At 49.4% G+C, this 23084-nt stretch overlaps 1 protein-coding gene across 1 annotated transcript in view; it reads left to right on the forward strand.

Annotated features, from left to right (window-relative positions):
* Positions 1 to 22677: 22677 nt before the first annotated feature.
* Positions 22678 to 23084, forward strand: part of LOC149280775 (sperm-associated antigen 17-like) — a 28746-nt gene continuing 28339 nt past the window's right edge. Inside the window, exons 1-2 of the mRNA XM_089500145.1 lie at positions 22678 to 22701; positions 22810 to 22941. Of these exons, the coding sequence (XP_089356271.1) occupies positions 22678 to 22701; positions 22810 to 22941 (156 nt within the window). The remainder of the gene's footprint in view (positions 22702 to 22809; positions 22942 to 23084) is intronic.

Consider the following 23084-nt stretch of genomic DNA (forward strand, 5'->3'; position numbering starts at 1 on the left):
ATATATATATTTACCCCGCACAGATAATATATATATATTTACCCCGCACAGATAATATATATATATTTACCCCGCACAGATAATATATATATTTACCCCGCACAGATAATATATATATATTTACCCCGCACAGATAATATATATATTTACCCCGCACAGATAATATATATATATTTACCCCGCACAGATAATATATATATATTTACCCCGCACAGTTAATATATATATTTACCCCGCACAGATAATATATATATATTTACCCCGCACAGATAATATATATATATTTACCCCGCACAGATAATATATATATATTTACCCCGCACAGATAATATATATATTTACCCCGCACAGATAATATATATTTACCCCGCACAGATAATATATATATATTTACCCCGCACAGATAATATATATATATTTACCCCGCACAGATAATATATATATTTACCCCGCACAGATAATATATATATATATTTACCCCGCACAGATAATATATATATTTACCCCGCACAGATAATATATATATATTTACCCCGCACAGATAATATATATTTACCCCGCACAGATAATATATATATTTACCCCACACAGATAATATATATATTTACCCCGCACAGATAATATATATATATTTACCCCGCACAGATAATATATATATATTTACCCGGCACAGATAATATATATATATTTACCCCGCACAGATAATATATATATTTACCCCGCACAGATAATATATATATTTACCCCGCACTGATAATATATATATTTACCCCGCACAGGTAATATATATATATTTACCCCGCACTGATAATATATATATTTACCCCGCACAGATAATATATATATTTACCCCGCACAGGTAATATATATATTTACCCCGCACTGATAATATATATATATATTTACCCCGCACAGATAATATATATATATTTACCCCGCACAGATAATATATATATTTACCCCGCACTGATAATATATATATATTTACCCCGCACAGATAATATATATATTTACCCCGCACTGATAATATATATATTTACCCCGCACTGATAATATATTACCCCGCACAGATAATATATATATTTACCCCGCACAGATAATATATATTTACCCCGCACAGATAATATATATATATTTACCCCGCACAGATAATATATATATTTACCCCGCACAGATAATATATATATTTACCCCGCACAGATAATATATATATATTTACCCCGCACAGATAATATATATATTTACCCCACACAGATAATATATATATATATTTACCCCGCACAGATAATATATATATTTACCCCGCACTGATAATATATTACCCCGCACTGATAATATATTACCCCGCACTGATAATATATTACCCCGCACTGATAATATATTACCCCGCACTGATAATATATTACCCCGCACTGATAATATATTACCCCGCACTGATAATATATTACCCCGCACTGATAATATATTACCCCGCACTGATAATATGTATCTTTATCCGGGGTTTGTGATGTAATCTGTTGAATTTTGGAAATTCTCGTTCCTTGATATTTTTCCGCAGTTCTGTAGTTTTGGCTTTTAGTATAAACAGAATGTATAGAGGTTACGTTTTCTATACTCCCGGTCAGCGAGATGATTTCTACGTCGACCCTCGACCCGAAACCCAAAGAAAGATTACACTCAGCCCCGGGGCGCTTTCACTTTTAACCCCGCGAGAATGGTGTATAAATATATAACCCAATATTTAGCGGCTGGATTCATGATCCATTTCAGACGGAAATCGTGCTCCGTGTTATTCCGCTCCCCGTCCTGCGCGGCCCTCGACATTGAGTTCTGGCCCCCGCGGTTATTAGAACCCAAGCCGTGTTTCTGGTAGAGACGCGGCACGCGGCACATGTCACGGCGCCGACAGTATCCGCCTTTGCTACCTGCCCCCAGGGCCACTGAAAGGGTTAATCTGCGGAGCGGGGCTTTATTCCCTAGGGGTGCGCGGCGGGATTCGGGGGGTAAAAACCCCCAAAACAAAGTGAAACGTTATCCGCCGGGGGGACGGAGGAATTATATCTGGAAGAGCAGAAATGCCGTCGGATAAACCTGCAACCGAACAGCCGCGTTCTCAGGCTGAAACTGTACCCGGGCACAGGCGCTGCGCATGCATCGCTACTGCCACCACTTATTAACCCCGTCGCTGCCGCCTGGGCCCCAGCGGCCTCACGCACGTCCCCGACACAGGGAAACATAAAAAATACTGGGGATTTGAAACAGAAATAGCAAAAATCTGTAAACTCCAAGACTTTTGTGCTGTTTTTGTTGCAGCATCACGTGTCTGCGTTTCATGCGCACTTCCTGCTGACGGCTTTAACGGCACGTCGGCGACGCTTTGTGGCATCGCCAGCCGCGGTCTGTACGGGAAATCCCAGCCGTTTTACTTATTATTCCGCTATTACTCATGATATATATAATAAAGTGTGATGTCATCTATTTATACATAATGCAGGGCTGGTAATTATGAGTTTTTGCCCGAATGTTACTATTATAAATACAGGGTACAGGGTGAGACTCCGAGGAACGATGGAGGGTCATAGAATAATTTATATAGTCAGGTGACCGGATTTCCTCTAAATACCGGGAAATTTCTGAAAAGTAACAATGATAAATAATAAGAAAGTTCCAGGCCCCGCAGAGAGCATTCTATATGTCGCTGGATAATGGGGGAGTCCGGCGGGTCTGATCCGTGCCGTCACGTCGTACAGGACTCAGAGCACCACGAGGTGGAAGGAATCACTTTACCAAAACCCCACGTTTTACACTAAAATAGTCCCGATTAATAGTGTTTATATGTTATATATATATATTAGAACCCCCCCCACGTATATGTATCCCATGGGAGCTTCCGTCTTAACTTCCTGTCCCCCCCGTCTCTCCCGTATTGGTAAGTTGCTGATTGTTTCCGGCTGCCTTTGTAAGGCTAGGTTTCCGCTTGGGTTTTTGTCCTGCATTATTTTCTTGATGAAAAACGCCAGGAAAAACGCCAAGAAAACTGTGGAAATAGCTTTTTTTGACCTTAGGCAGTTTTTCCAGCCTTTACACGTTGGGATTGTCACCCAGCTAAAAGGGATTCGGATAAATGGCGAGTATCTGCCCCCTCCTGATGTCATTTCCTTGGTAGAGTTCTACGCCCCGGCGGACCCTTTTGTCTCTTTTCTGTGGTTTGTAAGGCCTGCTTTATTCCGAATGTCTGCTCCTCGAGGAAGATTGGCCCCAAATGATGCTGCAAATTGTTTGCTGTTGCTTTTGGCAGGCAGGATCCAGTTGGTTTGTTTGTAACGGATGTTTGTTCCAAATGGTGTAAAATTCAATATGAACTTTGTTTTGTGTGAAACTGTTTGTTTCCCGCCTATTTCTCGTAGGACACACAGATACCGGGTCCATCCTCTGCATTGTAACTGTGGAAAAAAAGCCATAAAAAACGCCAAGGCAATAAACCCACATGGCTTTTTCATGGCGTTTTTTCTCTCCCATAGACTTCTATTGGAGAAAAACGCCAAGATTTCCTTGATTTCCAGAGCGTCAGCATGCTGCGATTTAGAAAAACTGCCACAGAGCCCAAAAAAGCAGAAAAACGCCAAAGAGGACAGAAAAAACGCCAAACAGAAAAACGCCAAGTGGATCTGGCATTGTGCGATTTCCTATTGAAGAACAGCTAACATCTGGCTGCAGCGTTTTTTCACAAAAAAAACGCCGTGTGGCTGAATTGGCGTTTTTATGGGCGTTTTTAGCAAAAAAAAAAACAAGTGGAAACCTAGCCTAAGAGAAATAACGTCGGGGCCGGGGGGGGAATTGATTGGATAATGCTGGCTCTGCCACGGGCTGCCACCCATCTCGGCTTCCCTTAAAGCTGTCTAATAAATTAATTCAGTTGTGTTAACAGCTCTGTCGGTGAGAGTTTCCCTGTATCTAGGTTTCCTCCCATTATTTTTGATGCTGGATCCGGTGATTTTGGGTCCGTCGCCGCGGTTTTTCCCGGTGTCAGACTTTGCCGCTTTGGAGCCGAGCGTTCCTGCGCGGACGAGACTGGTCCTCATTATCCCGATCGGTCGGGTTTTGGGTTTATTGAAAGCAGACGGCTACAAATCACGGGGAACTTGAAACGAGCGGCGCGCCTCCGAGATGATTGGGACACGAAGCCGAACACAGATATCGGGGGATAAAACACGGGGGGGCTTGATGGCCAATCACAGAATTATTGCCCTTTCACCCTTTAACTGCTAGATAAAATATTGGTACAAAACGAGAGCTTTGCCCCAGTATCCTGAGATAATATTTCATCCCCGCACGCCCGGGGTCTGGATAGTGTGCAGACGTGTGCGCCGATCACGGGAGTGACACGCGGGGCTTTGGTGCCGGGAACATGAAAGCCCTTTAAATCCCCGCAAATAACACGAACGACCCCCCCCCCATCTCCACCTGCGGATCCTCCTTAAATCCACCGCACAGGAGGGGGGGGGATCCCGAAAAAAAGCCACACGAGAGATAGATATTTACCAGGAAGATAGGATTCCAGCTGTACAGCGCTGCTGAATGTGATGGCGCTATATATATATATATATATATATATATATATATATATATATATATATATATATATATCGACATATAATAATTATCCGCACCATCGCCTGAATGTATCAGTAAAACTGAGGAGAGGATCAGAGGCTGAGATGGAATGGAAGGGAGTTTTACTTTACTGAGAGGGTGGTAGATAAGTGGAACAGCCTCCCAGCAGAGGTGGTAGAGGGTAATACAGTGAGGGTATTAAACATGCATGGGATAGACATCCGGCTCCTGAATCTAAGACGAGACCAGCGACTGATTAAGGTTTGAGTCTTTGCAGCAGGGGAAACGGGCGACTAGCCGGGGGCCGGCAGGTCCTGGTTTCTATTCGCTGTCTCGTGTCTAATAACTGGGTAATTTGGGGTGATTTTTGGTTCCTGGTTACCCTCGGGGTGTCCGAGCTCCCGCTTGCCATTGTCTCTGTTGGCGCTATATGAATAAATGTAATCTCTGCTGTCCCGCCGCTGGCAGTTGGGCTCCCCGCACCCCGTGACACCCGGGGGCCAGCGAGGGCAGTACGTGCGTTTGGGGCAGGTGTCCTTGCCTCCGGCTGCTGTTTAGGGCCTTGGTGGCTAAGCTGCAATATACTCGTTAGGAGAGATCCTCGCCGCGGCCGGCCGCACTTTAACATCTTTTACCCGGAGCCACTCTGCGCTCGCTGGCGGCCCTTTCCGTGCGCCGGATAATACGCTGTCCTCGGACGGGCCACCGGGCGGCGCTGCCATCTCTGCCAAGCAAATAAAAAGTAACAACTCTCAGCCAGGAAGGGGCCGGCGCGGAATATTCCGGAACAGCAAATACTCCTATTCTTTACACGTTACATTCACGTAAAGAGCGCCGGCAGATGCCGTAGCGCTGTTACCGAAGAGGGGGGTGTGACAGCATGTTAAGTCAGGAGCCGTATGTCTATCCCATGCATGCGCCATCAGTGTACACCGCGCCGGGCGCCCCTGTCCCCCTCCCGGCTGTCACCCCGTAGAAGCAGACATAATGGCCACCTTACGCCTGGCAGGTGGCAGACATGAGGGCCAGTGAGGGAGAGCCCGGGGCCCCTGTGCTGGCTGTAGTAAGGAGGTAACTGCATGAAGACACCTGAATTCAAGCAGGGATTTCAGCTGTGATATAGCAGGGAGAAAAGCACCAATCAGGACACTGAGATATCATTAAATCAGAGGAGAATATGAAGGAGTCCAGACTGTGTGACCCCAGAATCTGCCCCTTCATCCCGAGACTGGGGTAAAAACCCAGAGAGTCTGCCCCTTCACCACCAGACTGGGGTAAAATCCCTGGCAATCTGCCCCTTCTCCCCTGACATTATTTCCTCTGGATATTATATGGGTTTCTGGGGTACAGCACCGCAGCGTATGATGGCGCTATATAAATCAATTTACAAACCAAGCGTTTCCCCCCGGAGAGGGGTCTGTGACTCCCCAGCTGTTTAACCCTTTCAGGACCAGTGTCTGGGGCAGATCCTGAACTTAACTAGTTTAGGGCTGAACGTGTGCGCAGCTGGGCTTTTGTTGCCACTAAGGGGTTAATCCACTTTGCGACAGGCAGATCCTATAAGCTTACAGCTGTGCCGGCTGGGAGTACTTCCTATAGGAACACAATGATTGTATTGAAGGGCTTTGGGGAGGAGGTGCCCTCTAGTGCCCCCATACTTAAGGGCAGGAGGGGGGGCCCTTCATCAGCCCCTCTCCCCACAGCTGCGATTGCGGCAGCAAACGGTCCCTGGGACACAATTTATAGAGGAATCACCCAACACCCGCCTAATTGTGAGCTCCGCGCGCCGGCAGTGAGTGGGGTAAGAGCGCCACCCGGTGGCCGGACCCCCAGGAGCCTCGTGTGGTTTATAGGGAAAGCATCAGGGCGTCAGACATAACGGGGCCACTAAACACTTCACTTAGAGCCAGTGATCGGCTCGTTAGTAACGAGACACTGCCGGTTCCTCCCAGAACGTCTCCGCCAACGAGCGGCTTATTACCGGTAACGAGGGCCCCACCAGTACAGGGCAGACAACCTAACTGGGCAAGATCTGCCTTTTTATTAACTCTAGCAACCCATAAGGTCCCATTCTGCCCCATGGATTTACTGCCCCACGGGCGGGGGGGGTTAAAATGTTCTTCCGTATTTTAATAATATCCCATTGTACAGCGCTACTTAATTTGATGGCGCTATATAAAACAATAAATAATAATAACCCGTTCTGTCTTCACCAAGTTGCATGTATCGTGCAACCATCCTTGGGGGCCAGAGCCTGTGATTGGTGGTGGGGGGCCCCCAGACAACCCACCAAGTGCCTCATTTAACAATGGAAGGGCACCGTTGGAAAGTCACTATAATGCTCAGCGTGGCCCTTGGCAGGGCCCTAACCTGGTCCTTGAAACACATCCGATATCAGGAGCCCCTTGCTGTCGCATAAAGGGCCGTGACAAGTCCAGGGGCCCTATTCAGGCCTGACCCGGCCATCAGACACACTGGGCAAATGCCGCTTACTACACGCCAGTCCTGCAGTCTGTGATTGGCCACCAGCCGTGTGTGCACCATTCATCAGCCACTGGCCTTAAAGGGCCCCTTAGAGCCGGTCCGGCCCCACTCATCGTCCTGGTTATGGATACTCCCCATATGGTTGCCGCGGAGGATTCTGGGAGACCCCCTGCCGTTGGGGGTGTAGAGAGTCCCGCTGGCTACGTCCTGCCGGGTGACTGACGGCCAAGAGGTTTTGTCTAAAACAGAACGTCTCAGATTTCCCCACAAATCAGAGCGGCCGACACAAAACGCACCAACGCTGTCATCACCGCCATATTTACCAAAACGTTAGACATGAAGGGGCCACGAGCTCTTGTCGCGTTCACACTGGGCACCGAGGGTGTTACATACTCCTGAAAGGCACACTTACCCCTGGCCTGGGCAGTTGGCATCACCTTTTCCTCTTATGATAACCATCAAAAGCACAGCCGGGGCATTTCATGCAAATTTTCATTATTTCCCATGATCCCTCAGTGTCGCCTCCCATCAGCCCAAGCTGGAAGTTGGAAGCAGCTTCCTCGTCAGCCCAAGCAGGAAGTTATAAGTCGCTTCCTGTTCTCTCCCTCCATCAGCCCGAGCAGGAAGTTGGAAGCCACTTCCTGTTCTCTCCCTCCGTCAGCCCAAGCAGGAAGTTATAAGTCGCTTCCTGTTCTCTCCCTCCATCAGCCCGAGCAGGAAGTTGGAAGCCACTTCCTGTTCTCTCCCTCCGTCAGCCCGAGCAGGAAGTTGGAAGCCGCTTCCTGTTCTCTGTTGTTTTAGTAACGCTATTATCACAGATATCTCAGGGCGACAGGGTGATTTATAGGATCAGGGCTGATCGGAATGTGGCGGGTGAAGCGGCTCCGTGGCGTTCCGTTGATTTCCCTTTCTCTTTCTCGTTAGCCTTTTCCGCCCCGTCTGTCAGAAACGTCTAATTTTTCCGTCTTTCGTAACGTGCGGATTCCGTAAATCACTGAGCAAAAATCTCACAGAAAAAAAAAGAAGAAAAGGCCTCGCAGATCATTTGGAAAGAAATCTGAAAGCAGAATGAGCTCAGCTCTTGGCGTCGCCGGCTGCTGGTTTTAAGGGAAAAGATGATGAAACGAGGATTTTCAGTTTTATTAGCCTGTCGAAGCTTTTTCCAGCCAACTTCACAGATTGTATAAAAAGAATGATTTCTAGAGGAAAAAAAAAAAAAAAGTTATCTATTTTATATTATGCCTATTTTTGGCAAAAATGAAGAATGAAATGGACCCAGATCTCCGGGGGAGCTCCAAGAGAACGCGGTGACTCCGGGAGAGCTCCGAGAGAACGCGGTGACTCCGGGAGAGCTCCGAGAGAACGCGGTGACTCCGGGAGAGCTCCGAGAGAACGCGGTGACTCCGGGAGAGCTCAGAGAGAAGGGGATAACTCCGGGAGAGCTCCAAGGGAAGGTGGTAACTCCAGGAGAGCTCCGAGAGAACGCGGGGACTCCGGGAGAGCTCAGAGAGAACGAGGTGACTCCGGGAGAGCTCAGAGAGAACGCGGTGACTCCGGGAGAGCTCCGAGAGAACGCGGTGACTCCGGGAGAGCTCCGAGAGAACGCGGTGACTCCGGGAGAGCTCCGAGAGAACGAGGTAACTCCAGGAGAGCTCCGAGAGAACGCGGGGACTCCGGGAGAGCTCAGAGAGAACGCGGTGACTCCGGGAGAGCTCCGAGAGAACGCGGTAACTCCAGGAGAGCTCCGAGAGAACGCGGGGACTCCGGGAGAGCTCAGAGAGAACGCGGTGACTCCGGGAGAGCTCCGAGAGAACGCGGTGACTCCGGGAGAGCTCCGAGAGAACGCGGTGACTCCGGGAGAGCTCCGAGAGAACGCGGTGACTCCGGGAGAGCTCCGAGAGAACGCGGTGACTCCGGGAGAGCTCCGAGAGAACGCGGTGACTCCGGGAGAGCTCCGAGAGAACTTGGTGACTCCGGGAGAGCTCGGCCAGCGTCGCGTTACCGGACACCTTTGGGTGTTGAGGTCGCAGAGGCTTGGAAGACCCGACTTCCTGATGGGAAACACTCACAGATCCTTAAATTATTAAAGCCCTCCATCAGTTGCATCCGGGGGGGGGCAGATTAACAATGGGGCACTTGCCCTAGGGCTCCTGGAGGCAAAGTGTTTGTTGTGCTGGGTGCTGTGGGGGCAGCAGGGGTATTTGTAGCAGGGGTATTTATAGCAGGGCTATTTGCAGCAGGGGTATTTGCAGAGACACAGGAAACTCCATTGTGGGAATACGATCAGTGATGGCAGAGCGAGCTTCCTGTCATGTGACAGGATCGGCCAGTAAGAAGCTGGTTTTGTAGTCACATGCTGCAGTAAGATCAGAGTTACCGTCAGGATCCGGCAGCCGGCAGCCACAGGAGCAGAGATGCTCTGCGGAGAGTAGCGTGTTTATGGCTGTCAGCGTCTGTGTGTTGGGTGTCTCTGTGTTAACGCATGTAGTTGCGCACATGTATGTGCATTAACCCTTTGTGTGTCTCTGTATAGCAGGCAGCAGCCTGCGGACACAAGCCGCTTCCATGACAGATTTATTGTTATCTTCCTAAAGTAATGGCTGCATGTTTGGGGCATTCAGGTAATGCACTAGGTGGCCCCTGGTAACACAATTGCCCCAGGGCCCCAACTGGCCTTTACTCAACCCTGGCTGCTCCTGACCATACCCCCCCCCAGGAGTCCTCCCCATCTCTGAAAATGTTTCTCAGTGTCCGATGTACCGGCGTGTCTCCCTGGGGTTCGGGGAAGGGATTGTATGCCGGAACTTGCCCTCGGCCGGTGCATGCGCAGCATGTAAATAATTATATGCCCCCCTAATATTTCCAGGACACGTGGAAGGTGAGCATCGCTTTCGTGGTTGAGAACCGGCAGGAAGATAAAGTCCACACCAAGGCTCTGTCGCAGGCCGTGAGCGCGCCCATGCGCAGGCTCTTCAGCTTGGTGTCCTGGGAGAGCACGGTGCAGCAGGTACTGTCAGCCTTTATGGCCAGGGGCAAGTGCACTTACAGTGGGGGCAGGAGAGGCTTTCCATGTGGAATAAACCCCACACTAAGTCCACGGTGCGTATTGGGTTCTTCTAATGCCTCCAACAGCCTCAACCCCTCAACTACCAGCCTCTGTCTATCAGCCCCAGCCCCGAGTAGGAGGTAGTGGAGTTGCAGCTGTTAGTATCAGAATTCCTTGGTCAGAGGCGGCTTCCCAACCAGAAATGGGAATATTCCGTCCAATCAGGATCATTTAATGAGTTTTCTGCCGCCCAAGTTGATTTTTGTTTCTTCTTCTAGATCCACGAACTTGGAAATTCCAAAATGAAAAAGACCAAAGACTCTCCTTCCTTCTCTGAGGTAAGGACTCTCCATCCTGCAGAGCACAATGATAGTGCACAACGTGTCGCCGAGCACAAAAATAGTGTCACCGAACACAATAATAGTGCACAATGTGTCGCCGAGCACAAAAATAGTGTCACCGAACACAATAATAGTGCACCATGTATCACCGAACACAATGATAGTGCACAACGTGTCGCCGAACACAATAATAGTGCACCATGTGTCACCGAACACAATAATAGTGTCACCGAACACAATAATAGTGCACCATGTGTCACCAAACACAATAATAGTGCACCAAGTGTCACCGAACACAATAATAGTGCACCATGTGTCACCGAACACAATAATAGTGCACCAAGTGTTACCGAACACAATAATAGTCAACAACGTGTCACCGAACACAATAATAGTCCACAACGTGTCACCGAACACAATAATAGTCCACAACGTGTCACTGAACACAATAATAGCGCACAACGTGTCACCGAACACAATAATAGTGCACAACGTGTCACTGAACACAATAATAGTGCACAACGTGTCACCGAACACAATAATAGTGCACAACGTGTCACCAAACTCACCGGCAACTCATTTGGCTGCCACCCGACAGCAGCTTGGGGTTAATGAATGTTCCATTTCCGGGATTCTCAATGCTAAGCGTGGAGTGGGGTAATTGGTACCCAGGCAGGGGTAGTTACCAGCTCCATTCCGGTGGGATGGGGGTTTGATATTTACAATAAGTTTGGTGCATGTGATGCCGAAATGCCATCTGCCACAACCCACACGGCTTGGTGTACTGGGCTGGGTAGGGTTAAAAATAAACCCAGACTATCCCAATGCCACACGCCAGTCACAGGAATAACGAGTCTTGGGGGTGCCCACCCAGCATGGACAATACCCCTGAAATGTAAAAGGGTCCATGAGGCTTTCTGGATCTCGCTGTCTCTTTGGCTTTCTGGATCTCTCTCTCTCTTTGGCTTTCTGGATCTCTCTCTCTCTCTTTGGCTTTCTGGATCTCTCTGTCTCTTTGGGTTTCTGGATCTCTCTGTCTCTTTGGCTTTCTGGATCTCTCTGTCTCTTTGGCTTTCTGGATTTCTCTCTGTCTCTTTGGCTTTCTGGATCTCTCTCTCTTTGGCTTTCTGGATCTCTCTCTGTCTCTTTGGCTTTCTGGATCTCTCTCTCTTTGGCTTTCTGGATCTCTCTCTGTCTCTTTGGCTTTCTGGATCTCTCTCTCTTTGGCTTTCTGGATCTCTCTCTGTCTCTTTGGCTTTCTGGATCTCTTTGGCTTTCTGGATCTCTCTCTCTTTGACTTTCTGGATCTCTCTCTTTGGCTTTCTGGATCTCTCAGATGTCTCCAGTGTTCTGGATCTCTCTCTCTCTCTCTCTCCAGCTCCCTTTGCATGAAGCCATAAAACACGCTCGTTATTCCTGCCACTGCCTTTTTTCCCTTGTATTTAGCAGCCCGACGGCCCCGGGGCCCCCGCGCTGTTTAGTACAGAAACGTTCCGCTTGTGTTTTCACCCGGTGAAGCCCCATAAATTTTTAATGCATCTCAGTTTTAAGCTGAAATAAAAAAATACAGCCTTTTAGCTGCGGTGAGAGCCGGGAAACGCGGAGTGCGATCCAGAGCGCTCCCCCGGGGCTCATTTAACACATGCGCGATTGTAAAATTTATTGGCTTAACCCCAGCCGCGCCGGAGCGGTCCCGGCCCAAACACACGTTTACAAGTTATTTACGAGGTAAAGAGAAATAAACCCCGCCGCGCGCGGACACAAAAATCTCTTTCTGACGTGGGAAGTCATGGCCGCCGCGTAAGGCCCGGTATATATTCTATATATAACGTATCATGCGGGGGATTCCAGTATATATTCTATATATTACGTATCACGCTCTCCTCCTAACGCGGGGGATTCCAGTATATATTCTCTATATTACGTATCACGCGCTCCTCCTAACGCGGGGGATTCCAGTATATATTCTCTATATTACGTATCACGCGCTCCTCCTAACGCGGGGGATTCCAGTATATATTCTCTATATTACGTATCACGCGCTCCTCCTAACGCGGGGGATTCCAGTATATATCCTCTATATAACGTATCACGCGCTCCTCCTAACGCGGGGGATTCCAGTATATATTCTCTATATAACGTATCACGCGCTCCTCCTAACGCGGGGGGGATTCCGCAGCAGAATGGCACCTGACACGAATGGTGGGCTCCTGAGGGCCCCGCGTGGGAGCTTACAAGCTGCGTGGCTGTAAGGCAGCCCAGATATCAGCGAGCCGTGTGTTTGCTCGCCGGGGTGGTTGCCGGTTCTCCGTCCCGCTGCCGGGTGGGGAGTGTCGTGCGGTCGCTGGAATCCGCCCGGGGATCGGGAAGACGGGGTTCTGACGTCTCCTCGTTATTCTCCTGGCGGAGCCGCCGTTCCCACGGATTTACTGTTTTTCCGACTGCTCCAGATCGGGGTGTTTTTAGCATCTTTCTGCCAAACAGCTCCTCCTCGTGAAGGCTGCAAGGGCGTCCAAGGTCATCATCTGGCCCCCCCGGACAGCTATATGAGGTGACAGCGGCCCGGAATCCGCAGGTCCCGCGGGGGGCCTCTGGTGACTCTGTATCCCAAAAAGAGAGAAAATCCAAAATCACACAGGATGGGGGGAGCGCCTCAGGAACCCTACTGAGGAGGGACCCCCAGAACGTCAGCGCACTCGCCCCTCGCGCATGTACGATGCTTCCCTCCAAAGAAAACAGCCAGCAATTTGGTGATGAAGTGAACTGAATGCTAATAAATCCATTGTGAGCCGGGACTTCCAGTTTTTGGGCAAAAGGAAGATTTATTTAAAAGAGGGGATTCCTTAAATATTTTGGGTAAGATCCTGGCAGACTGATTCCGGACTGCCTGTCCTCACTACGGCCCGGATCTTTCCGCCCAGCTCTCCTGAAGAGCATGCAATCTAATGTCACCTCACATTCCAACATGATATGCGATGTCCCGGCGCGCTCCGTTAGGACGTTCTCCCAGGGAACGTAGCTCGCTATCTCTGTGGTAAGGGGTTAATCAGGGGCCCGGGGGCCGCCGCTGAAGTGTGTGGGTTTGGAGGCTTTGCTGGGCTCTCGGCCCCCGGGTGCAGGCGGTCACGTTAACAGGATTAGTGTCAGCCTCCTGACCGCCGCCTGAAGGATCTGCTGCTAAATTTCATCCTGGAAAGCCCTGATTAAACACACGGCGATTTGTCACTCAGCGAGGAGGCCATCGGAAGTGGCCCCGGGGGGCCGGGGGGGCTTCACGCTAAATCATAGAGAATTAACACTGCGCGCCCCGGCACTCAGCCAGGCATCGACGTTATAAAACGCGCGTTAATCCCGTAAAGAGGATGGAGACGTTTTATCAATGAAGCAATGTATTCCCAAAATAACACCGAGCGGGGCGGAATACTTTAATGCAGCTGCAGCAAAAAGCTAAAGCTTCTCCCCGCAGGAATATTTGCGAATACATTTTCATTTTTCAGCAGGAACACTCGTATCACAGGTTATTCCCGCAACGGGGGTGATTAATACCCGAAACGTTTCATGCCATCTCACAGAAACATTAGATTTCTACTGGTGCTACCCAGTAAGATTCTAGACCTTCAGACTGGTTTTGCGAGGATAAACTGGGGAGGGAAAAGTGCGACAAGCGGGAACAGACTGGCGAGGATAGGGCGGCTGTGTCCTCCTCTTATAGCGGAAGTCTGATTTCCATTCAGGTCAGCGGAGGGCGCAATGCATCCTCCGGCCACTTGGGGCCGCTGGTGCGTGGGAATACGCAAACACATAATCGCGCAACCGGCTGCCACGTTAGAATCCGCTGCCCTTGTGCAGAATGCATTAGAGGATTTAGAGGCACTTTAAAAATTTTATTATTATTATTATTATTATTATTATTTTAATTAACCCCCTCTTTCCCAGAGGACAGGAGATGGAGAGAGCCATAGGATGGGCTTCAGCTTTTCCAAAAGGATAAATTCACTTTAAAGGTTTTTGTTTTTTTTTTTACTTTTTTTTTAATCCCCCATGCCACCAGGTTCAGGATTGGGGGGGGTAGGGCTTTGTACCTCCGATATTTTACCCCCATACCACCGCCTACATTTAAAGCCATGCGTACTTGTAAGAAACTTGCATATTTATGTAAATACGGGCTACACGCGAGGGCATGCGACTGAAGCCAAGTCTCGTCAGCCTCATTCACTTTTACATTTACCGACCACTCAGTGAATAGATGCCAAAGCGGGAAGACTTCTTAGCACACGTTTTAAGGTGTTAGAATACAGTCTACCACTTCTGCTGGGAGGCTGTTCCACGTATCTACTACCCTCCCAGTAAAGTAAAACTTACTTCCATTCCATCTCAGCCTCTCACCCTCCAGCGTTAGATTCCGGTCTCTTTAAATGTCTCTCTGCCCGTCTGTCTCTCTTCTCTCCCCCCCAAGTCGGACATCTTGACATCCCCCAGTCTTTCCTGATCACTTTTATCCTCCTTTTATCCGCTTCCTCTGAACTCTGGGATCTCCAGAACTGTCCCGACTACTCTAGGCGAAGGCTGTCCGGAGATCTGTAAAGCGGCTTTAAGAAAGTAATTTAGAGAAGTAATATTTTTTATTTGCGGAGGAGCGTAACGCGCATGTTTTGGAGGCTTTAACGTTACAGTAACGTAGGGCTTTATGAAAGCTTCCGGCCCGGCCCTTGCGGGCTCTCTGCACTAAATGGAGGGCTAAAGGTGGGTAGCAGGGAGCGCTAATCACCCGTTTACCGAGATGGAGGGCTTTGTGGCGTTCCCGTTCACTAACACCTTCTCTAGGTCGTCGCGCTAGGCCAGATATTCCACCCGGAGCTCGCTCTATGGCCGTATTGTCGCGGTTAAATGAGTTATTACACGCGTGACGTAGAGACGCTCTGTTGCCAAACCCGGGGTCTGTGAGCCAGATGTCAGATCCGACAGCCTTTAACAAGTCCCGCTTCTCAGAGGAGCTGTCGGAGGTGGCAAAACCTTTTATTAGATTAAAAAAACAAAAAGGGAGCAATCAGACGCGAATTTAATAACACGCGGCGGTAACGGCATCGTAAACGTGCAGCTCGGGAGAGAGGGGGAGAGAGAGAGAGAGAGGGAGAGAGAGAGAAAGAGAGAGGGAGACAGAGAGGGAGAGGACGTGGGTGTGAAAAGGGGGTACGTTTGTTATAACCGGACAACGGCAATAAAAAAATGAGTGAAAGAGACCCATAAAAAGCGGCGAACACAGTGACACATTTTACTGGTTTCTGGGTTTACCAGATCCTTTCAGCTCTCCTACAAGAGATTCCACCAGATCCTTTCAGCTCTCCTACAAGAGATTCCACCAGATCCTTTCAGCTCTCCTACAAGAGATTCCACCAGATCCTTTCAGCACTTGACAAAGAGGTTGCACCAGATTCTTTCAGCTCTGGGACATGAGATTCCACCTGATCCTTCTAACTGTCTACCAAGAGATCCCATCAGCTGCATAAAAAAGCTGCTGCAATATTTCCAGGTCTCCTCCCAAACTGCAGAGGAGATCTGCTATCCGTGTGGGGTGTACGGGCGTCCCGCAACGTAGCATCATGGTGTGGGGTGTACGGGCGTCCCGCAACGTAGCATCATGGTGTGGGGTGTACGGGCGTCCCGGGATGTAGCATCATGGTGTGGGGTGTACGGGCGTCCCAGGACGTAGCGTCATGGTGTGGGGTGTACGGGCGTCCCGGGACGTAGCATCATGGTGTGGGGTGTACGGGCGTCCCGGGATGTAGCGTCATGGTGTGGGGTGTACGGGCGTCCCGGGACGTAGCATCATGGTGTGGGGTGTACGGGCGTCCCGGGATGTAGCGTCATGGTGTGGGGTGTACGGGCGTCCCGGGACGTAGCATCATGGTGTGGGGTGTACGGGCGTCCCGGGATGTAGCGTCATGGTGTGGGGTGTACGGGCGTCCCAGGACGTAGCGTCATGGTGTGGGGTGTACGGGCGTCCCAGGACGTAGCGTCATGGTGTGGGGTGTACGGGCGTCCCAGGACGTAGCGTCATGGTGTGGGGTGTACGGGCGTCCCGGGAAGTAGCGTCATGGTGTGGGGTGTACGGCCGTCCCGGGACGTAGCATCATGGTGTGGGGTGTACGGGCGTCCCGGGATGTAGCGTCATGGTGTGGGGTGTACGGGCGTCCCGGGATGTAGCGTCATGGTGTGGGGTGTACGGGCGTCCCAGGACGTAGCGTCATGGTGTGGGGTGTACGGGCGTCCCAGGACGTAGCGTCATGGTGTGGGGTGTACGGGCGTCCCGGGAAGTAGCGTCATGGTGTGGGGTGTACGGCCGTCCCGGGACGTAGCATCATGGTGTGGGGTGTACGGGCGTCCCGGGAAGTAGCGTCATGGTGTGGGGTGTACGGGCGTCCCGGGAAGTAGCGTCATGGTGTGGGGTGTACGGGCGTCCCGGGAAGTAGCGTCATGGTGTGGGGTGTACGGCCGTCCCGGGACGTAGCGCCATATTCCGTGGTGCAGCGCGGCACAAAGCGTCTGTACATTCAGCTCTTATGACACAGGAGTCACAACCAACAGCCGCAATTAACCGCTTGCCCAAAATCATTCTTTTTATGGGCTTTCTGTGTATAAAGTGATGATGTAATGGTGTAAGTTGAGGGGGGATTTTTGCCCCTCAATGTGTTTTATTGGATGATGGAGTCTGAAAAGACACCAATTACCAGCAGATCTCCATAAAAGGAAAAACCCCTTCTACATAAAATGTAACAGAAAACTGAAGTTTATGGGGTAAGATTTATCATATCACCCCAATAGGGCTATTGGCCCTAGTGAAGCAGCCCAGGGACCACCGCCCAGCCCCATAGATCTGCCGATCTAGTTGTATGCCAGAATGGGCCACTTATAGCTTGACCCTGGTGTGACCTTTGTCTTCTGGCTTGGACCTTCCCTGGTGGCTTGAATGTATTGCTGGTTTGATCCTTAGCTTGACCCTTGACAGGTCTTTGTCTTCTGGTCTGACGCCATCTAATTCCTGGTACTCTTTGCGTTCTCCCCATGGATCGATGCAGTCAAACTGTCTCTTTTACCCCGGCAGACCCTGCCCTGCACTTATTTTCCATTTATCAGGGCAATTGGCCTACAATGGATGCAGTAAATGCGACATGTTGCGTAACAGTATGGGGTTTGGGTTATATTCGGGATGTTTTATGTGGGTCCTGCCTGTGAGAAGATGATATTTGATCCAAACTCACCATCTTCAAAGCACTTTAAACCGTTAATCTAGTCCTCGTTCTCATGGTGGCAGAATGTCTCCTGACCAGCAATGTGCACCAGATGTAGGAACAGGATGAGTCGCGTTTGGTAGAAACAAGAGAAAAACCTCAGAAAACCGGCCGCTGTAAGAAATCTCTGCAAGAATTTGTATCCCACGCAGTGCAGGGAGATCCCATCCCAGAGAGAGATCATTTATCTATACCGTAATATAGAGATCCCCTGCCTAGACAACCTCAGATCTCATTGAGAGATCTTGTTTATGCGCCGTTCAGATAAAGATACCAACTCTTATACCATGCCTGAGATAGACCCCATCACTATCCAATCCCAGGGAGATAAATCCCATCACTATCCAATCCGAGAGAGAGAGAGATACCATCACTATCCAATCCCAGAGAAAGACATTACATCTCTATCCAATCCCAGAGAGAGAATTCCCATCCCTATCCAATCCCAGAGAGAGATATCCCATCACTATCCAATCCCAAAGAGAGAGGGATACCATCACTATCCAATCCCAGAGAGAGAATTCCCATCCTTATCCAATCCCAGAGAGAGATATTCCATCCCTATCCAATCCCAGAGAGAGCTATCCCATCACTATCCAATCCCAGAGAGAGATATCCCATCACTATCCAATCCCAGAGAAAGACATTACATCTCTATCCAATGCCAGAGATAGAAAATTCCCATCCCTATCCAATCCCAGAGAGAGATATCCCATCCCTATCCAATCCCAGAGAGAGCTATCCCATCACTATCCAATCCCAGAGAGAGATACCCCATCACTATCCAATCCCAGATAGATATCCCATCACTATATAATCCCAGAGAGAGAAATCCCATCACTATCCAATCCCAGAGAAAGACATGACATCTCTATCTAATCCCAGAGAGAGAAATCCCATCACTATCCAATCCCAGAGAGAGAACTACCATCCCTATCCAATCCTAGTGAGAGAGATCCCATCACTATCCAATCTCCAAGAGAGAACCCATCTCCATCCAATCCCAGGGAGAGAGATCCCATCTCTATCCAATACCGGAGAGAGATATCCCATCACTTTCCAATCCTTGAGAGAGATTCTGTCTTTATCCAATCCCAGAGAGAGATCCCATCTCTATCCAGTCCCAGAGAGAACTCCCATTGTATCTCACCCCTATGCCATCCTAGGTAATGATCCCATTTGCGAGGGAGATCACATAGATATACAGAAAGATCACATCCCTGTCTCATCTCACAGAGAGAACACACCTCTCCCCCATCACAGGGAGATCGATCACATCACCATCCCAGAGAGTGATCTCATCCCTATCCCATCCCAGAGAGTGATCTCATCCCTATCCCATCCCAGAGAGTGATCTCATCCCTATCCCATCCCAGAGAGTGATCTCATCCCTATCCCATCCCAGAGAGTGATCTCATCCCCATTCCATCCCAGAGAGTGATCTCATCCCCATCCCAGAGAGTGATCTCATCCCCATTCCATCCCAGAGAGTGATCTCATCCCCATCCCAGAGAGTGATCTCATCCCCATCCCATCCCAGAGAGTGATCTCATCCCCATCCCATCCCATCCCAGAGAGTGATCTCATCCCCATCCCATCCCAGATCACAACCCTCTCTTGTCCCAGTGATAGATTCCATCCCAATTTAGGTGGTGATCCCACCCCAGAGATCACATAGCTTTCCCATAATATAGATATCCCATTCATCCTATTGAGAGGTCCAATTCCTTCCCCAATGGGAGATCCGGTCCTTATACCATCATGTAGATCAGGCATGTCCAAAGTCCGGCCCGAGGGCCAATTGCGGCCCGCGTTCCGGACTGATAAGGCCCCCAGATAAGTTTCCCAGATATAGATCTGTTTTTTTGATATTAAAGGCAGAGCGATTTAACACCGGTTTAGATTTGTCATCCAAGTCACAAAATGAAAAGTATGCCGTTTTCAATAAACTTTGCATAAAATAGTTAATTTGCATTTCATTTTAATGGTTCAAAAAATGTCAGGCAAAATGGTCGGCCCTCGCACACGCTCACTTCATCAAATCTGGCACTCTTCGAAAAAAGTTTGGACATGCCTAATGTAGATAGATTCCATGACATGGCACATGGTGATCCCAATCCCAGAGGGGGCCCCCTTCCCCGTCCTACGATGCCCCCCATCAGTACCGCACTATCGCTCTGTTACAACATCCCATCTGCGCCACGGTTGTGGTTTTCATGTTGTGTTTTTGTGTCTTGCGCTCCGTAATATTCCACGGCTCTGATTGGACGTCTCCGTTTGCATTTTTGGATAATTCCTGGTGGTGAATCACGAACAATTGTCTGCGCTTTTGGAAACCGAATTAATCCATAAGTCAAATACTATTGGAAACGTCTGGCTTTCAGTGCCGAGCGCACCCTCCAGACTCCAGCCTGGACTCCGAAATCGACACCACATGTGCCCGTCCTAATTCCTCCAACGATAGGAAAAAGAGGGGGGGGGCATGTCAACATTTTTGCAGCACCTCATTTATTTCCCTGGTACAAATAACCCCCGTTCTGCATTCAGGAGTAAAAAAAAAAAAAAAAAAGCACTGGGGTTGGAAAGTCTTAGGACGATTAGCTCCGTATCTGGGCCGGGGGAGCCTCACTGCGCCCACGGCAAGAAAGCCATAAGCAGGTTTTATGGGCTATTTTTTTTCGATTATTTTATTTATTTCACAGTAAATAAAGTGGATACAGGGCTCGGAGGGGATGGATCCAGATGTTAGTGAGTTGTATGAAATTTGGTAGAAACAAGCTGTAAAAAAAAAAAAGGAAAGAAAACAGGCATTAAAGTGAGTATAAAACTCCCCGGCCCCTCGGTGCCACACATCTGGACAATGCAGCTGTGTGTTCCCAGTGTTGTCGTCACCCTCGGAAAAACTCGATACCCTGATTTCACCCCAATTAGGCAGTAAGGCAGAAGAATAGACTTTGGTGTCTGCGGGGCGAGTTTGGAGGCAGATCGTGACTCGGGTCCGGGGGCCGCGCAAGTTCCTCGCCCCGGTCACTCCCATCCATTCTGATCTAAGAGACTTGGCCGGATCCCACCGATTCCTCCTGACCTTACAGTCGTTGTGATGATTTAGGAGATACCCTGCTAAGCCTTTGAGGGCATTCAGTCAATCTTCTGAGGCAAACATTCCTCTTCTTCCAATTTCTCTCATGTGAAAAACTCAGATTTTATATATAAATGTTTTAAAGCTGCCAGATGAGAAGATGTGTCCAAAAAAAGGCTCTCCCTGGCCCTCCATTTATCAGGAGTCGGAATGTTAGCTCAATCATTCTTTGCGGCTGAAATGTCACCGATGTTTTATTTCCCCAAGCTGTGCTCCCCGCAGTATTTATACCTTGTCCTTGAGCTGTGTCGCTTTGTCATCTTCTCTGGTCCAATTCTTCCTCATATGACACTCCCTGCTCACCTTCTCTGGTTCCTCCCTCCTCTTCATCTCTAGCTCCTCATTACTCATCATTTCTAGCCCTAACCTGCTCCTCTTCTCGAGCTCCACACTACTCTCCATCTCTAGCCCCTCTGCTACTCATCTCTAGTATCTCCCTACTCTTCTTCTCTTGGTCCTCTCTGCTCCTCATCTCCAACCCTTTCCTGCTCCTCATCTGGAGCCTCTCAATACTCATCTAACCTGCTCCTCATCTCTAGCTCCTCTCTACTCATGGTTTTCTAGCCCTAACCTGCTCCTCATCTTGGTTCCTCTCTGCTCTTTTGTCTCTATCTCCTCCCTGCTCCTCTTCCTTGGTTCCTCCTCTGGTCTATGACTTCTCTGTTTTGCCGTCCTTGTCTCTGTCTCCCCTCTGCTGTTACTTTTTTCAGACTCTGGTCAGAATCAAGGCCTCGGTGGCCTCAACTTTTCATATAACACTTGGGTTGGGTTGTTTTAGGTTAGCAGATTGTGGGTATTTGAAGGTATTGTGGTGCCAGCAGGTGGGTATTTGAGGTTATTGTGGTGGGTATTTTGGGTTATTGGGGTGGGTATTTGGGTTATTGTTGTGCCAGCCAGTGGGTATTTGGGTTATTGTGGTGGGTATTTTGGGTTATTGGGGTGGGTATTTGTGTTATTGTTGTACCAGCCAGTGGGTATTTGGGTTATTGGGGTGGGTATTTGTGTTATTGTTGTACCAGCCAGTGGGTATTTGGGTTATTGGGGTGGGTATTTGGGTTATTGTGGTGCCAGCCGGTGGGTATTGAGGTTGTTGTGGTGCCAGCCGGTGGGTATTTATAAAAAGGCCAAGAAGGAGGACAGTCCGGGCTCCGTGCGCCTGAAGACGTGTTATAAGAATGAAGACATTAAACAGAAATAAGAAGTTCATGTAGCAGTAAATTGGGGTGAATTACAGAGAAGCACAAAACATATTTCATTCCCAGAGCAGCTGATGGGAAACATCTGGAGCATCGACGCGGCCATTCTCACCAATCACAGGCAAAAACAGACAGAAATGCCCCTGCCGAGGGTATTGGGGCACGGATTTGTACGGCTGGGAGGGTAGAGTCACGGAGAGACTCATTGGCTGGGTTTGGGTCACCGGTGATGGACAGGAGTGGCCTTTCCTGTCCCGTTTAGGGCTTCATGTGATAAGCTCACCCTCATTTACTGAGTCACACGCTACATGTGTGCTGTTCGGCCCCCACTGGATATTACTGGGCCCAGTATCAATTTAGGACCCAGTCCCCCACCCTGCTGCATGTTAATCTCCGAAAAAGCCCAGCGCCTCTGCCTCTCCCACCAGCCTTCCCATATTCAAAAAAGCCCCCCGCCTCTCTCCCCAGGGCCCCTATGTTTAGAAAAGCCCACCACTCTTTCCCCCGCGGACCCCCATAGACTGCAAGAAGTACAGCTGCCCCATACAGTTGTACTTCACGCACCACCATGGCGGCCCTCCATGTACCTGCTGTATGTTCCTTTGAGTTGCTCGGCCTGTGGAGGGCGCTGTTTCCCGTGTCTGTGATGTAGTTTCAGATCTTGTTGCGGTTTCTTTATGCCGTTTACCCCGTCTTGCAGGTGACGGAGGCCGCGAAGGCTCTGCTGGACCGCAGCGGTGACCTTCCTCTTCCTCTCATTGCCAAGCTTCTGAAATTCCAGTTTCTGCGCATCAAACAGAAGGACCTGCAGAGACGAGATGCCATAAACAAGGTAACGATGGGGGCAACCCCCCAGTACAGGGGGCTTTACACCGCTACGAGGGTCCCGTCCACCCAGTGAGTGTCCTGCTGTCAGTGGGGTGGGAAGTCACATATCTTTATGCACGAGACACGGATAACACTGTCTGCTACACG

This window comes from Sceloporus occidentalis, unplaced genomic scaffold (genome assembly GCF_023333645.1).
Source record: "Sceloporus occidentalis isolate IW3139 unplaced genomic scaffold, rSceOcc1.0.p SCAF_148, whole genome shotgun sequence".
Taxonomy (NCBI): domain Eukaryota; kingdom Metazoa; phylum Chordata; class Lepidosauria; order Squamata; family Phrynosomatidae; genus Sceloporus; species Sceloporus occidentalis.